We start from the raw sequence: 16,603 nt of genomic DNA, 5'->3' as shown, positions 1-16,603 counted from the left end.
GCCCAGTACCATACTGGTACATGCTCCAGGCCCAGTACCATACTGGTACATGCTCCAGGCCCAGTACCATACTGGTACATGCTCCTGGGTGGGTGCTCAAAGTTACACCATATTTGTTCCTATACAATGCCAGGCTCGATTCTGTAACTTATAGAGTGCTGGAAAATTTTCCAGGGAAGCGTCTCTCCGTCTCTGTCTCTCTCTCTCTCTCTCTCTCTCTCTCTCTCTCCAAGAACAGACAATTTGACACAATTCCAGAAACATTTTTCTAACTTCCAGAATACATAACATGGTGTAATTCCAGACGAGTGTCTTTAACTTGCATAAAAGCCGAGTGGTTGGTGTTCCAGGAGCGCCTCACTAACTTCCAGAGTACTCTTCCCCGTCTTGGGACCATAACACACCACTTCCAGTTACCTTTCCAGGCCGCGGTGGGCGCCGCCTTGCTGTTGAAGGTTGAGCAACACTAAGGGGTAAAGGAGAGTTGCAGCATGTGCTGGTGAGAGAGTATGGGCTGTGGGGTGACAGTGCCCCAAACACACTCCCACAGCACCAGACACACTCCCACAGCCCCAGACACACTCCCACAGCACCAGACACACTCCCACAGCACCAGACACACTCCCACAGCACCAGACACACTCCCACAGCACCAGACACACTCACACAGCACCAGACACACTCCCACAGCACCAGACACACTCACACAGCACCAGACACACTCCCACAGCACCAGACACACTCCCACAGCACCAGACACACTCCCACAGCACCAAACACACTCCCACAGCATCAGACACACTCCCACAGCACCAGACACACTCTCACAGCACCAGTCACACTCCCACAGCACCAAACACACTCCCACAGCACCAAACACACTTCCACAGCACCAAACACACTCCCACAGCACCAAACACACTCCCACAGCACCAAACACACTCCCACAGCACCAAACACACTCCCACAGCACCAAACACACTCCCACAGCACCAAACACACTCCCACAGCACCAAACACACTCCCACAGCACCAAACACACTCCCACAGCACCAAACACACTCCCACAGCACCAAACACACTCCCACAGCACCAAACACACTCCCACAGCACCAGACACACTCCCACAGCCCCAGACACACTCCCACAGCACCAGACACACTCCCACAGCACCAGTCACACTCCCACAGCACCAGTCACACTCCCACAGCACCAAACACACTCCCACAGCACCAGACACACTCCCACAGCACCAGTCACACTCCCACAGCACCAAACACACTCCCACAGCACCAGACACACTCCCACAGCACCAGTCACACTCCCACAGCCCCAGACACACTCCCACAGCACCAGACACACTCACACAGCACCAGTCACACTCCCACAGCACCAGACACACTCCCACAGCACCAAACACACTCCCACAGCACCAGACACACTCCCACAGCACCAGTCACACTCCCACAGCACCAAACACACTCCCACAGCACCAAACACACTCCCACAGCACCAAACACACTCCCACAGCCTCAGACACACTCCCACAGCACCAGACACACTCCCACAGCCCCAGACACACTCCCACAGCACCAGTCACACTCCCACAGCACCAGTCACACTCCCACAGCCCCAGACACACTCCCACAGCACCAGACACACTCCCACAGCACCAAACACACTCCCACAGCACCAAACACACTCCCACAGCACCAGACACTCCCACAGCACCAGTCACACTCCCACAGCACCAAACACACTCCCACAGCACCAAACACACTCCCACAGCACCAAACACACTCCCACAGCACCAAACACACTCCCACAGCCTCAGACACACTCCCACAGCACCAGACACACTCTCACAGCACCAGACACACTCCCACAGCACCAAACACACTCCCACAGCACCAAACACACTCCCACAGCCTCAGACACACTCCCACAGCACCAGACACACTCCCACAGCACCAGTCACACTCCCACAGCACCAAACACACTCCCATAGCACCAGACACACTCCCACAGCCCCAGACACACTCCCACAGCCCCAGACACACTCCCACAGCACCAGACACACTCCCACAGCACCAGACACACTCCCACAGCACCAAACACACTCCCATAGCACCAAACACACTCCCAGTACATGAAATATTACGCCAATACACTATTCTAAAAATGTTTACCATGATACTTAATATTGAGACTTAACCAAACTTAAGCCATTAAAAAGAGGTAAGTATCGGTGCCCAGGCAGATGGACCACTGGGGATCGAACTCCGACCCTGCAGGAGGAGAGCCCCCCAGTGCTGTACCGAGCAAAATTGGAGGTGATCATGAGGCGGTGTGAGGAACAGGCGGGTGTGAGAGATGTGAGGGAGAGACAGAGATGTGAGGGAGAGAGGGAGAGATGTGAGAAACAGAGAGGTTTAGTCTCCTCCGCGAGGTAAATATTATTTTCAGGATACAGGCAAGATACTAGTATCCCCCCCCCCTCCCCTGGGGACACATTTCAACAAGTCTCCCCACTCCCCAGAACACTATCTCCCCTAATGTCTCTAAGTGCCCTTATCCTAACCAACCACAGGACCCAAAACAGAAAACGGGACATTACGTCAATTTCGCGATTTCCATTTTCTAGTACGACAATTTTTGGCCTTAGGTAGACTATACGTCAAAATGCGACGTTCTATTAGAACAGGTTGCACCATTGCACTGCAAGATATTACCTCACCCTTAACCCATCTCTCAATGTCTTCCTTAAAAGGCCAAATCACATTAAACCAGAAGCAAATAAATGGTAAATTTTAACATATTGATCAATGCTTATTAAGACTTGTAAATAACCCCATGAAAACCTGCCTACATTTTACATTAATCAAGATGATAACAGTTTCCATTGCAGAAAGTGCTTCAGGAGTGAATTTAAATATATAATCAGTACTTTCCATGGTCTTAAGACAGATCCAGCCCATCCTCCTAATGTGATAGTACTTATGGTAACTATTTGGTCTACAGTAGCAATATGTAGTGACGGACCAACAGAAAGTATCAATATGTAGTGACGGACCAACAGAAAGTATCAATATGTAGTGATGGACCACCAGAAAGTATCAATATGCAGTGATGGACCACCAGAAGGTACCAACAGGTAGTGATGGACCACCAGAAAGTACCAATATGTAGTGATGGACCACCAGAAAGTACCAATATGTAGTGACGGACCACCAGAAAGTATCAATATGCAGTGATGGACCACCAGAAAGTACCAATATGCAGTGATGGACCACCAGAAAGTATCAATATGCAGTGATGGACCACCAGAAAGTACCAATATGCAGTGATGGACCACCAGAAGGTACCAACAGGTAGTGATGGACCACCAGAAAGTACCAATATGTAGTGATGGACCACCAGAAAGTACCAATATGTAGTGATGGACCACCAGAAAGTATCAATATGCAGTGATGGACCACCAGAAAGTACCAATATGCAGTGATGGACCACCAGAAAGTATCAATATGCAGTGATGGACCACCAGAAAGTATCAATATGCAGTGATGGACCACCAGAAAGTACAAATATGCAGTGATGGACCACCAGAAAGTACAAATATGTAGTGATGGACCACCAGAAAGTACCAATATGTAGTGATGGACCACCAGAAAGTACAAATATGTAGTGATGGACCACCAGAAAGTACCAATATGTTGTGATGGACCACCAGAAAGTATCAATATGCAGTGATGGACCACCAGAAAGTATCAATATGCAGTGATGGACCACCAGAAAGTATCAATATGCAGTGATGGACCACCAGAAAGTATCAATATGCAGTGATGGACCACCAGAAAGTATCAATATGTAGTGATGGACCACCAGAAAGTATCAATATGCAGTGATGGACCACCAGAAAGTACCAATATGTAGTGATGGACCACCAGAAAGTACAAATATGCAGTGATGGACCACCAGAAAGTACAAATATGTAGTGATGGACCACCAGAAAGTACCAATATGTAGTGATGGACCACCAGAAAGTACAAATATGTAGTGATGGACCACCAGAAAGTACCAATATGTAGTGATGGACCACCAGAAAGTACTAATATGTAGTGATGGACCACCAGAAAGTACCAATATGTAGTGATGGACCACCAGAAAGTATCAATATGCAGTGATGGACCACCAGAAAGTATCAATATGCAGTGATGGACCACCAGAAAGTATCAATATGCAGTGATGGACCACCAGAAAGTATCAATATGCAGTGATGGACCACCAGAAAGTATCAATATGTAGTGATGGACCACCAGAAAGTATCAATATGCAGTGATGGACCACCAGAAAGTACCAATATGTAGTGATGGACCACCAGAAAGTACAAATATGCAGTGATGGACCACCAGAAAGTACAAATATGTAGTGATGGACCACCAGAAAGTACCAATATGTAGTGATGGACCACCAGAAAGTACAAATATGTAGTGATGGACCACCAGAAAATACCAATATGTAGTGATGGACCACCAGAAAGTACAAATATGCAGTGATGGACCACCAGAAAGTACAAATATGTAGTGATGGACCACCAGAAAGTACAAATATGTAGTGATGGACCACCAGAAAGTACAAATATGTAGTGATGGACCACCAGAAAGTACAAATATGTAGTGATGGACCACCAGAAAGTACCAATATGTAGTGATGGACCACCAGAAAGTACCAATATGTAGTGATGGACCACCAGAAAGTATCAATATGTAGTGATGGACCACCAGAAAGTACAAATATGCAGTGATGGACCACCAGAAAGTACAAATATGTAGTGATGGACCACCAGAAAGTACCAATATGTAGTGATGGACCACCAGAAAGTACCAATATGTAGTGATGGACCACCAGAAAGTACCAATATGTAGTGATGGACCACCAGAAAGTAGCAATATGCAGTGATGGACCACCAGAAAGTACCAATATGTAGTGATGGACCACCAGAAAGTACAAATATGTAGTGATGGACCACCAGAAAGTAGCAATATGTAGTGATGGACCACCAGAAAGTACCAATATGTAGTTATGGACCACCAGAAAGTACCAATATGTAGTTATGGAGTGAAGGCTTCCTGTTCCCAAGTGATAGGAAGCTGTTCGGGACATAGTTCACCATTTCCCTGTGATTTGGATATATTTAGAGGCAGCCTGGAAGCAAGTGTGGGGTCGCGCCTTTGTGGAACTCTAAATGTGTGTTCCATCAAGAGGAAAAAAGCAAGCAGGCGTTTCCGTTGTGGAGCCTGCCGGGCGACTCCATGTACTCGAGTCAGGAATAGAAGAAGCCTTGCGGAGCAGTACTAAAGTGATTTTTGTGAGCGCCATGTTGAGCGTCAGGGCCTGAGCTGCCCACGTAACAGATTTCTGTGGTTTGTCTGGGAGAAGTTAATGGAGGAACTACGAGGCTGGAGATGAAGTGTGTATGCTGAACCCTGAGGTAGAGCAGAGCTCCATAGTGAGGAGTTGACTTCACGCAGTGCAGGAGAGCTACATGTTTCTTTGTGGAATCAGTGTAGAAGCGTCACTGACGTGGGAGCAGGACTTCATTGTGCAGCAGTTTGGGAGAACTGCAGAAGTGCCTTTCCTGATATTTTGGAGGACCAAGAGACAGGCACGGATAATGAGACTCTAGGAGCAGAACAGAGCATACAAATGTGGATACATTTGCAGGCGATGAGTCACAATAACGTGGCTGAAGTATGTTGACCAGACCACACACTAGAAATTGAAGGAACGACGACGTTTCGGTCCGTCCTGGACCATTCTCAAGTCGTCATTCTCGACTTGAGAATGGTCCAGGACGGACCGAAACGTCGTCGTTCCTTCAATTTCTAGTGTGTGGTCTGGTCAACATGTGGATACATTATTGTATGAGAGGAGTGTATGAATGCTTATTGGCGTGTAGGACGCAGAGTAAAGTGAGAGATTGATTTACTCTTCTGTTGGGAATATTTATATAGATGTTCGAGGTATTTCAGCCCCCGCACAGTGAGGGAGATAATAGGGGTTGTGAGCCAGAGTTGTGAAGCCGCGTGATATGGACAGTTAGTGAGTCAGGATAGATATTGGAGTGTTACCTGGGTGTAGCAGTTTAGGGTGTTGTATGGAGTGTTACCTGGGTGTAGCAGTTAGGGTGTTGTATGGAGTGTTACTGGGTGTAGCAGTTTAGGGTGTTGTATGGAGTGTTACCTGGGTGTAGCAGTTTAGGGTTGTATGGAGTGTTACCTGGGTGTAGCAGTTTAGGTGTTGTATGGAGTGTTACCTGGGTGTAGCAGTTTAGGGTGTTGTATGGAGTGTTACCTGGGTGTAGCAGTTTAGGGTGTTGTATGGAGTGTTACCTGGGTGTAGCAGTTTAGGGTGTTGTATGGAGTGTTACCTGGGTGTAGCAGTTTAGGGTGTTGTATGGAGTGTTACCTGGGTGTAGCAGTTTTAGGGTGTTGTATGGAGTGTTACCTGGGTGTAGCAGTTTAGGGTGTTGTATGGAGTGTTACCTGGGTGTAGCAGTTTAGGGTGTTGTATGGAGTGTTACCTGGGTGTAGCAGTTTAGGGTGTTGTATGGAGTGTTACCTGGGTGTAGCAGTTTAGGGTGTTGTATGGAGTGTTACCTGGGTGTAGCAGTTTAGGGTGTTGTATGGAGTGTTACCTGGGTGTAGCAGTTTAGGGTGTTGTATGGAGTGTTACCTGGGTGTAGCAGTTTAGGGTGTTGTATGGAGTGTTACCTGGGTGTAGCAGTTTAGGGTGTTGTAGGATGTTACCTGGTGTAGCAGTTTAGGGTGTTGTATGGAGTGTTACCTGGGTGTAGCAGTTTAGGGTGTTGTATGGAGTGTTTACCTGGTGTAGCAGTTTAGGGTGTTGTATGAGTGTTACCTGGGTGTAGCAGTTTAGGGTGTTGTATGGAGTGTTACCTGGTGTAGCAGTTTAGGTGTTGTATGGAGTGTTACCTGGGTGTAGCAGTTTAGGGTGTTGTATGGAGTGTTACCTGGGTGTAGCAGTTTAGGGTGTTGTATGGAGTGTTACCTGGGTGTAGCAGTTTAGGGTGTTGTATGGAGTGTTACCTGGGTGTAGCAGTTTAGGGTGTTGTATGGAGTGTTACCTGGGTGTAGCAGTTTAGGGTGTTGTATGGAGTGTTACCTGGGTGTAGCAGTTTAGGGTGTTGTATGGAGTGTTACCTGGGTGTAGCAGTTTAGGGTGTTGTATGGAGTGTTACCTGGGTGTAGCAGTTTAGGGTGTTGTATGGAGTGTTACCTGGGTGTAGCAGTTTAGGGTGTTGTATGGAGTGTTACCTGGGTGTAGCAGTTTAGGGTGTTGTATGGAGTGTTACCTGGGTGTAGCAGTTTAGGGTGTTGTATGGAGTGTTACCTGGGTGTAGGCAGTTTAGGGTGTTGTATGGAGTGTTACCTGGGTGTAGCAGTTTAGGGTGTTGTATGGAGTGTTTACCTGGGTGTAGCAGTTTAGGGTGTTGTATGGAGTGTTACCTGGGTGTAGCAGTTAGGGTGTTGTATGGAGTTGGGTCCTGGGGTGTAGCAGTTTAGGGTGTTGTATGGAGTGTTACTCTGGGTGTAGCAGTTTAGAGGTGTTGTATGGAGTGTTCCTGGTGTAGCAGTTAGGGTGTTTGTATGGAGTGTTTCCCTGGGTGGTAGCAGTTTAGGGTGTTTGTATGGCAGTGTTACCTGGGTGTCAGCAGTCGTTTAGGGTGTGTAGGATCTAGTTGTTACTGGGTGTAGCGTAGGGTGTTATGGGATGTTACCTGGGGGTGTAAGCAGTTTAGGGTGTTGTATGGAGGTTACCTGGGATGTCAGGCACAGTTTAGGGTGTTGTATGGAGTGTTATCCTGGGTGTAGGCCGTTTTAGGGTGTTGTAATGGAGTGTTTACCTGGGTGTAGCAAGTTCTTAGGGTGTTTGTATGGGAAGGGTTACCTGGGTGTAGCAGTTTTAGGGTGTTGTATGGAGTGTTACCTGGGTGTAGGCAAGTTTAGGGTGTTGTATGGAGTTTTACCTGGGTGTAGCAGTTTAGGGTGTTGTATGGAGTGTTACCTGGGTGTAGCAGTTTAGGGTGTTGTATGGAGTGTTACCTGGGTGTAGCAGTTTAGGGTGTTGTATGGAGTGTTACCTGGGTGTAGCAGTTTAGGGTGTTGTATGGAGTGTTACCTGGGTGTAGCAGTTTAGGGTGTTGTATGGAGTGTTACCTGGGTGTAGCAGTTTAGGGTGTTGTATGGAGTGTTACCTGGGTGTAGCAGTTTAGGGTGTTGTATGGAGTGTTACCTGGGTGTAGCAGTTTAGGGTGTTGTATGGAGTGTTACCTGGGTGTAGCAGTTTAGGGTGTTGTATGGAGTGTTACCTGGGTGTAGCAGTTTAGGGTGTTGTATGGAGTGTTACCTGGGTGTAGCAGTTTAGGGTGTTGTATGGAGTGTTACCTGGGTGTAGCAGTTTAGGGTGTTGTATGGAGTGTTACCTGGGTGTAGCAGTTTAGGGTGTTGTATGGAGTGTTACCTGGGTGTAGCAGTTTAGGGTGTTGTATGGAGTGTTACCTGGGTGTAGCAGTTTAGGGTGTTGTATGGAGTGTTACCTGGGTGTAGCAGTTTAGGGTGTTGTATGGAGTGTTACCTGGGTGTAGCAGTTTAGGGTGTTGTATGGAGTGTTACCTGGGTGTAGCAGTTTAGGGTGTTGTATGGAGTGTTACCTGGGTGTAGCAGTTTAGGGTGTTGTATGGAGTGTTACCTGGGTGTAGCAGTTTAGGGTGTTGTATGGAGTGTTACCTGGGTGTAGCAGTTTAGGGTGTTGTATGGAGTGTTACCTGGGTGTAGCAGTTTAGGGTGTTGTATGGAGTGTTACCTGGGTGTAGCAGTTTAGGGTGTTGTATGGAGTGTTACCTGGGTGTAGCAGTTTAGGGTGTTGTATGGAGTGTTACCTGGGTGTAGCAGTTTAGGGTGTTGTATGGAGTGTTACCTGGGTGTAGCAGTTTAGGGTGTTGTATGGAGTGTTACCTGGGTGTAGCAGTTTAGGGTGTTGTATGGAGTGTTACCTGGGTGTAGCAGTTTAGGGTGTTGTATGGAGTGTTACCTGGGTGTAGCAGTTTAGGGTGTTGTATGGAGTGTTACCTGGGTGTAGCAGTTTAGGGTGTTGTATGGAGTGTTACCTGGGTGTAGCAGTTTAGGGTGTTGTATGGAGTGTTACCTGGGTGTAGCAGTTTAGGGTGTTGTATGGAGTGTACCTGGGTGTAGCAGTTTAGGGTGTTGTATGGAGTGTTACCTGGGTGTAGCAGTTTAGGGTGTTGTATGGAGTGTTACCTGGGTGTAGCAGTTTAGGGTGTTGTATGGAGTGTTACCTGGGTGTAGCAGTTTAGGGTGTTGTATGGAGTGTTACCTGGGTGTAGCAGTTTAGGGTGTTGTATGGAGTGTTACCTGGGTGTAGCAGTTTAGGGTGTTGTATGGAGTGTTACCTGGGTGTAGCAGTTTAGGGTGTTGTATGGAGTGTTACCTGGGTGTAGCAGTTTAGGGTGTTGTATGGAGTGTTACCTGGGTGTAGCAGTTTAGGGTGTTGTATGGAGTGTTACCTGGGTGTAGCAGTTTAGGGTGTTGTATGGAGTGTTACCTGGGTGTAGCAGTTTAGGGTGTTGTATGGAGTGTTACCTGGGTGTAGCAGTTTAGGGTGTTGTATGGAGTGTTACCTGGGTGTAGCAGTTTAGGGTGTTGTATGGAGTGTTACCTGGGTGTAGCAGTTTAGGGTGTTGTATGGAGTGTTACCTGGGTGTAGCAGTTTAGGGTGTTGTATGGAGTGTTACCTGGGTGTAGCAGTTTAGGGTGTTGTATGGAGTGTTACCTGGGTGTAGCAGTTTAGGGTGTTGTATGGAGTGTTACCTGGGTGTAGCAGTTTAGGGTGTTGTATGGAGTGTTACCTGGGTGTAGCAGTTTAGGGTGTTGTATGGAGTGTTACCTGGGTGTAGCAGTTTAGGGTGTTGTATGGAGTGTTACCTGGGTGTAGCAGTTTAGGGTGTTGTATGGAGTGTTACCTGGGTGTAGCAGTTTAGGGTGTTGTATGGAGTGTTACCTGGGTGTAGCAGTTTAGGGTGTTGTATGGAGTGTTACCTGGGTGTAGCAGTTTAGGGTGTTGTATGGAGTGTTACCTGGGTGTAGCAGTTTAGGGTGTTGTATGGAGTGTTACCTGGGTGTAGCAGTTTAGGGTGTTGTATGGAGTGTTACCTGGGTGTAGCAGTTTAGGGTGTTGTATGGAGTGTTACCTGGGTGTAGCAGTTTAGGGTGTTGTATGGAGTGTTACCTGGGTGTAGCAGTTTAGGGTGTTGTATGGAGTGTTACCTGGGTGTAGCAGTTTAGGGTGTTGTATGGAGTGTTACCTGGGTGTAGCAGTTTAGGGTGTTGTATGGAGTGTTACCTGGGTGTAGCAGTTTAGGGTGTGTATGGAGTGTTACCTGGGTGTAGCAGTTTAGGGTGTTGTATGGAGTGTTACCTGGGTGTAGCAGTTTAGGGTGTTGTATGGAGTGTTACCTGGGTGTAGCAGTTTAGGGTGTTGTATGGAGTGTTACCTGGGTGTAGCAGTTTAGGGTGTTGTATGGAGTGTTACCTGGGTGTAGCAGTTTAGGGTGTTGTATGGAGTGTTACCTGGGTGTAGCAGTTTAGGGTGTTGTATGGAGTGTTACCTGGGTGTAGCAGTTTAGGGTGTTGTATGGAGTGTTACCTGGGTGTAGCAGTTTAGGGTGTTGTATGGAGTGTTACCTGGGTGTAGCAGTTTAGGGTGTTGTATGGAGTGTTACCTGGGTGTAGCAGTTTAGGGTGTTGTATGGAGTGTTACCTGGGTGTAGCAGTTTAGGGTGTTGTATGGAGTGTTACCTGGGTGTAGCAGTTTAGGGTGTTGTATGGAGTGTTACCTGGGTGTAGCAGTTTAGGGTGTTGTATGGAGTGTTACCTGGGTGTAGCAGTTTAGGGTGTTGTATGGAGTGTTACCTGGGTGTAGCAGTTTAGGGTGTTGTATGGAGTGTTACCTGGGTGTAGCAGTTTAGGGTGTTGTATGGAGTGTTACCTGGGTGTAGCAGTTTAGGGTGTTGTATGGAGTGTTACCTGGGTGTAGCAGTTTAGGGTGTTGTATGGAGTGTTACCTGGGTGTAGCAGTTTAGGGTGTTGTATGGAGTGTTACCTGGGTGTAGCAGTTTAGGGTGTTGTATGGAGTGTTACCTGGGTGTAGCAGTTTAGGGTGTTGTATGGAGTGTTACCTGGGTTACCTGTAGCAGTTTAGGGTGTTGTATGGAGTGTTACCTGGGTGTAGCAGTTTAGGGTGTTGTATGGAGTGTTACCTGGGTGTAGCAGTTTAGGGTGTTGTATGGAGTGTTACCTGGGTGTAGCAGTTTAGGGTGTTGTATGGAGTGTTACCTGGGTGTAGCAGTTTAGGGTGTTGTATGGAGTGTTACCTGGGTGTAGCAGTTTAGGGTGTTGTATGGAGTGTTACCTGGGTGTAGCAGTTTAGGGTGTTGTATGGAGTGTTACCTGGGTGTAGCAGTTTAGGGTGTTGTATGGAGTGTTACCTGGGTGTAGCAGTTTAGGGTGTTGTATGGAGTGTTACCTGGGTGTAGCAGTTTAGGGTGTTGTATGGAGTGTTACCTGGGTGTAGCAGTTTAGGGTGTTGTATGGAGTGTTACCTGGGTGTAGCAGTTTAGGGTGTTGTATGGAGTGTTACCTGGGTGTAGCAGTTTAGGGTGTTGTATGGAGTGTTACCTGGGTGTAGCAGTTTAGGGTGTTGTATGGAGTGTTACCTGGGTGTAGCAGTTTAGGGTGTTGTATGGAGTGTTACCTGGGTGTAGCAGTTTAGGGTGTTGTATGGAGTGTTACCTGGGTGTAGCAGTTTAGGGTGTTGTATGGAGTGTTACCTGGGTGTAGCAGTTTAGGGTGTTGTATGGAGTGTTACCTGGGTGTAGCAGTTTAGGGTGTTGTATGGAGTGTTACCTGGGTGTAGCAGTTTAGGGTGTTGTATGGAGTGTTACCTGGGTGTAGCAGTTTAGGGTGTTGTATGGAGTGTTACCTGGGTGTAGCAGTTTAGGGTGTTGTATGGAGTGTTACCTGGGTGTAGCAGTTTAGGGTGTTGTATGGAGTGTTACCTGGGTGTAGCAGTTTAGGGTGTTGTATGGAGTGTTACCTGGGTGTAGCAGTTTAGGGTGTTGTATGGAGTGTTACCTGGGTGTAGCAGTTTAGGGTGTTGTATGGAGTGTTACCTGGGTGTAGCAGTTTAGGGTGTTGTATGGAGTGTTACCTGGGTGTAGCAGTTTAGGGTGTTGTATGGAGTGTTACCTGGGTGTAGCAGTTTATGGTTTGTATGGAGTGTTACCTGTGTGTAGCAGTTTAGGGTGTTGTATGGAGTGTTACCTGGGTGTAGCAGTTTAGGGTGTTGTATGGAGTGTTACCTGGGTGTAGCAGTTTAGGGTGTTGTATGGAGTGTTACCTGGGTGTAGCAGTTTAGGGTGTTGTATGGAGTGTTACCTGGGTGTAGCAGTTTAGGGTGTTGTATGGAGTGTTACCTGGGTGTAGCAGTTTAGGGTGTTGTATGGAGGTTACTGGGTGTAGCAGTTTAGGGTGTTGTATGGGAGTGTTACATGGGTGTAGCAGTTTAGGGTGTCTGTATGGAGTGGACCTGGGCGTAAGCAGTTTAGGGTGTTGTATGGAGTGTTACCTGGGTGTAGCAGTTTAGGGTGTGTATGGAGTGTTACCTGGGTGTGCAGTTTAGGGTGTGTATGGAGTGTACCTGGGTGTAGCAGTTTAGGGTGTTGTATGGAGTGTTACCTGGGGTAGCAGTTTAGGGTGTTGTTATGGAGTGTTACCTGGGTGTAGCAGTTTAGGGTGTTGTATGGAGTGTTACCTGGGTGTAGCAGTTTAGGGTGTTGTATGGAGTGTTACCTGGGTGTAGCAGTTTAGGGTGTTGTATGGAGTGTTACCTGGGTGTAGCAGTTTAGGGTGTTGTATGGAGTGTTACCTGGGTGTAGCAGTTTAGGGTGTTGTATGGAGTGTTACCTGGTGTAGCAGTTTAGGGTGTTGTATGGAGTGTTACCTGGGTGTAGCAGTTTAGGGTGTTGTATGGAGTGTTACCTGGGTGTAGCAGTTTAGGGTGTTGTATGGAGTGTTACCTGGGTGTAGCAGTTTAGGGTGTTGTATGGAGTGTTACCTGGGTGTAGCAGTTTAGGGTGTTGTATGGAGTGTTACCTGGGTGTAGCAGTTTAGGGTGTTGTATGGAGTGTTACCTGGGTGTAGCAGTTTAGGGTGTTGTATGGAGTGTTACCTGGGTGTAGCAGTTTAGGGTGTTGTATGGAGTGTTACCTGGGTGTAGCAGTTTAGGGTGTTGTATGGAGTGTTACCTGGGTGTAGCAGTTTAGGGTGTTGTATGGAGTGTTACCTGGGTGTAGCAGTTTAGGGTGTTGTATGGAGTGTTACCTGGGTGTAGCAGTTTAGGGTGTTGTATGGAGTGTTACCTGGGTGTAGCAGTTTAGGGTGTTGTATGGAGTGTTACCTGGGTGTAGCAGTTTAGGGTGTTGTATGGAGTGTTACCTGGGTGTAGCAGTTTAGGGTGTTGTATGGAGTGTTACCTGGGTGTAGCAGTTTAGGGTGTTGTATGGAGTGTTACCTGGGTGTAGCAGTTTAGGGTGTTGTATGGAGTGTTACCTGGGTGTAGCAGTTTAGGGTGTTGTATGGAGTGTTACCTGGGTGTAGCAGTTTAGGGTGTTGTATGGAGTGTTACCTGGGTGTAGCAGTTTAGGGTGTTGTATGGAGTGTTACCTGGGTGTAGCAGTTTAGGGTGTTGTATGGAGTGTTACCTGGGTGTAGCAGTTTAGGGTGTTGTATGGAGTGTTACCTGGGTGTAGCAGTTTAGGGTGTTGTATGGAGTGTTACCTGGGTGTAGCAGTTTAGGGTGTTGTATGGAGTGTTACCTGGGTGTAGCAGTTTAGGGTGTTGTATGGAGTGTTACCTGGGTGTAGCAGTTTAGGGTGTTGTATGGAGTGTTACCTGGGTGTAGCAGTTTAGGGTGTTGTATGGAGTGTTACCTGGGTGTAGCAGTTTAGGGTGTTGTATGGAGTGTTACCTGGGTGTAGCAGTTTAGGGTGTTGTATGGAGTGTTACCTGGGTGTAGCAGTTTAGGGTGTTGTATGGAGTGTTACCTGGGTGTAGCAGTTTAGGGTGTTGTATGGAGTGTTACCTGGGTGTAGCAGTTTAGGGTGTTGTATGGAGTGTTACCTGGGTGTAGCAGTTTAGGGTGTTGTATGGAGTGTTACCTGGGTGTAGCAGTTTAGGGTGTTGTATGGAGTGTTACCTGGGTGTAGCAGTTTAGGGTGTTGTATGGAGTGTTACCTGGGTGTAGCAGTTTAGGGTGTTGTATGGAGTGTTACCTGGGTGTAGCAGTTTAGGGTGTTGTATGGAGTGTTACCTGGGTGTAGCAGTTTAGGGTGTTGTATGGAGTGTTACCTGGGTGTAGCAGTTTAGGGTGTTGTATGGAGTGTTACCTGGGTGTAGCAGTTTAGGGTGTTGTATGGAGTGTTACCTGGGTGTAGCAGTTTAGGGTGTTGTATGGAGTGTTACCTGGGTGTAGCAGTTTAGGGTGTTGTATGGAGTGTTACCTGGGTGTAGCAGTTTAGGGTGTTGTATGGAGTGTTACCTGGGTGTAGCAGTTTAGGGTGTTGTATGGAGTGTTACCTGGGTGTAGCAGTTTAGGGTGTTGTATGGAGTGTTACCTGGGTGTAGCAGTTTAGGGTGTTGTATGGAGTGTTACCTGGGTGTAGCAGTTTAGGGTGTTGTATGGAGTGTTACCTGGGTGTAGCAGTTTAGGGTGTTGTATGGAGTGTTACCTGGGTGTAGCAGTTTAGGGTGTTGTATGGAGTGTTACCTGGGTGTAGCAGTTTAGGGTGTTGTATGGAGTGTTACCTGGGTGTAGCAGTTTAGGTGTTGTATGAGTGTTACCTGGGTGTAGCAGTTTAGGGTGTTGTATGGAGTGTTACCTGGGTGTAGCAGTTTAGGGTGTTGTATGGAGTGTTACCTGGGTGTAGCAGTTTAGGGTGTTGTATGGAGTGTTACCTGGGTGTAGCAGTTTAGGGTGTTGTATGGAGTGTTACCTGGGTGTAGCAGTTTAGGGTGTTGTATGGAGTGTTACCTGGGTGTAGCAGTTTAGGGTGTTGTATGGAGTGTTACCTGGGTGTAGCAGTTTAGGGTGTTGTATGGAGTGTTACCTGGGTGTAGCAGTTTAGGGTGTTGTATGGAGTGTTACCTGGGTGTAGCAGTTTAGGGTGTTGTATGGAGTGTTACCTGGGTGTAGCAGTTTAGGGTGTTGTATGGAGTGTTACCTGGGTGTAGCAGTTTAGGGTGTTGTATGGAGTGTTACCTGGGTGTAGCAGTTTAGGGTGTTGTATGGAGTGTTACCTGGGTGTAGCAGTTTAGGGTGTTGTATGGAGTGTTACCTGGGTGTAGCAGTTTAGGGTGTTGTATGGAGTGTTACCTGGGTGTAGCAGTTTAGGGTGTTGTATGGAGTGTTACCTGGGTGTAGCAGTTTAGGGTGTTGTATGGAGTGTTACCTGGGTGTAGCAGTTTAGGGTGTTGTATGGAGTGTTACCTGGGTGTAGCAGTTTAGGGTGTTGTATGGAGTGTTACCTGGGTGTAGCAGTTTAGGGTGTTGTATGGAGTGTTACCTGGGTGTAGCAGTTTAGGGTGTTGTATGGAGTGTTACCTGGGTGTAGCAGTTTAGGGTGTTGTATGGTAATATTGTTTATTAGGTTTTATTATGATTTTTTAAAGTATTAAATGTTTTTTCTGCCTTGACAGGTGTCCTCAGAGAGCAGCAGGCTATACCCTGGTCGACCACACTACCTCGACAGGTGTCACCCTGGTCGACCACACTACCTCGACAGGTGTCGCCCTGGTCGACTACACTACCTCGACAGGTGTCGCTTTGGTCGACCACACTACCTCGTCAGGTGTCGCCCTGGTCGACCACACTACCTCGACAGGTGTCACCCTGGTCGACCACACTACCTCGACACGTGTCACCCTGGTCGACCACACTACCTCGACAGGTGTCACCCTGGTCGACCACACTACCTCGACAGGTGTCGCCCTGGTCGACCACACTACCTCGTCAGGTGTCGCCCTGGTCGACCACACTACCTCGACAGGTGTCGCCCTGGTCGACCACACTACCTCGACAGGTGTCGCCCTGGTCGACCACACTACCTCGACAGGTGTCACCCTGGTCGACCACACTAACTCGACAGGTGTCGCCCTGGTCGACCACACTACCTCGACAGGTGTCGACCAGGATATACCCTGGTCGACCACACCACAGTTCCTTATCTTATCTTCATGATGAGGGTTGAGGCAGAACAGCTGTGCCCCCAGTAGCAGCATCAAGCTGGGTGGTGCACGTGTCATTGTGGGTAACGAGGCAGCTGTAACCGGCTGATAGACGCTCGTTACGAGGCCATTCGCCACGCTATTGGCCGACTCGTCTCATAAACGGTCGTTAAAGCATCATCATAGGAAAACATTTTTGTTGACCAAAATATTCAGTAACT

General features: G+C 47.8%; 1 protein-coding gene across 1 annotated transcript in view; it reads left to right on the top strand.

Annotated features, from left to right (window-relative positions):
* The window catches only part of LOC138353777 (mucin-21-like), a 93,375-nt gene extending 76,980 nt beyond the window's left edge, over positions 1–16,395 (top strand). Inside the window, exon 3 of the mRNA XM_069307177.1 lies at positions 15,855–16,395. Coding sequence (XP_069163278.1) covers positions 15,855–16,395 — 541 coding nt within the window. The remainder of the gene's footprint in view (positions 1–15,854) is intronic.
* The last annotated feature ends 208 nt before the right edge of the window (positions 16,396–16,603 follow it).

This window comes from Procambarus clarkii, chromosome 59 (genome assembly GCF_040958095.1).
Source record: "Procambarus clarkii isolate CNS0578487 chromosome 59, FALCON_Pclarkii_2.0, whole genome shotgun sequence".
In the NCBI taxonomy this organism is placed as follows: Eukaryota; Metazoa; Arthropoda; class Malacostraca; order Decapoda; family Cambaridae; genus Procambarus; species Procambarus clarkii.
The sequence above is the reverse complement of the archived record's forward strand: the minus strand, read 5'-3'. Positions and strand labels throughout refer to the sequence as shown.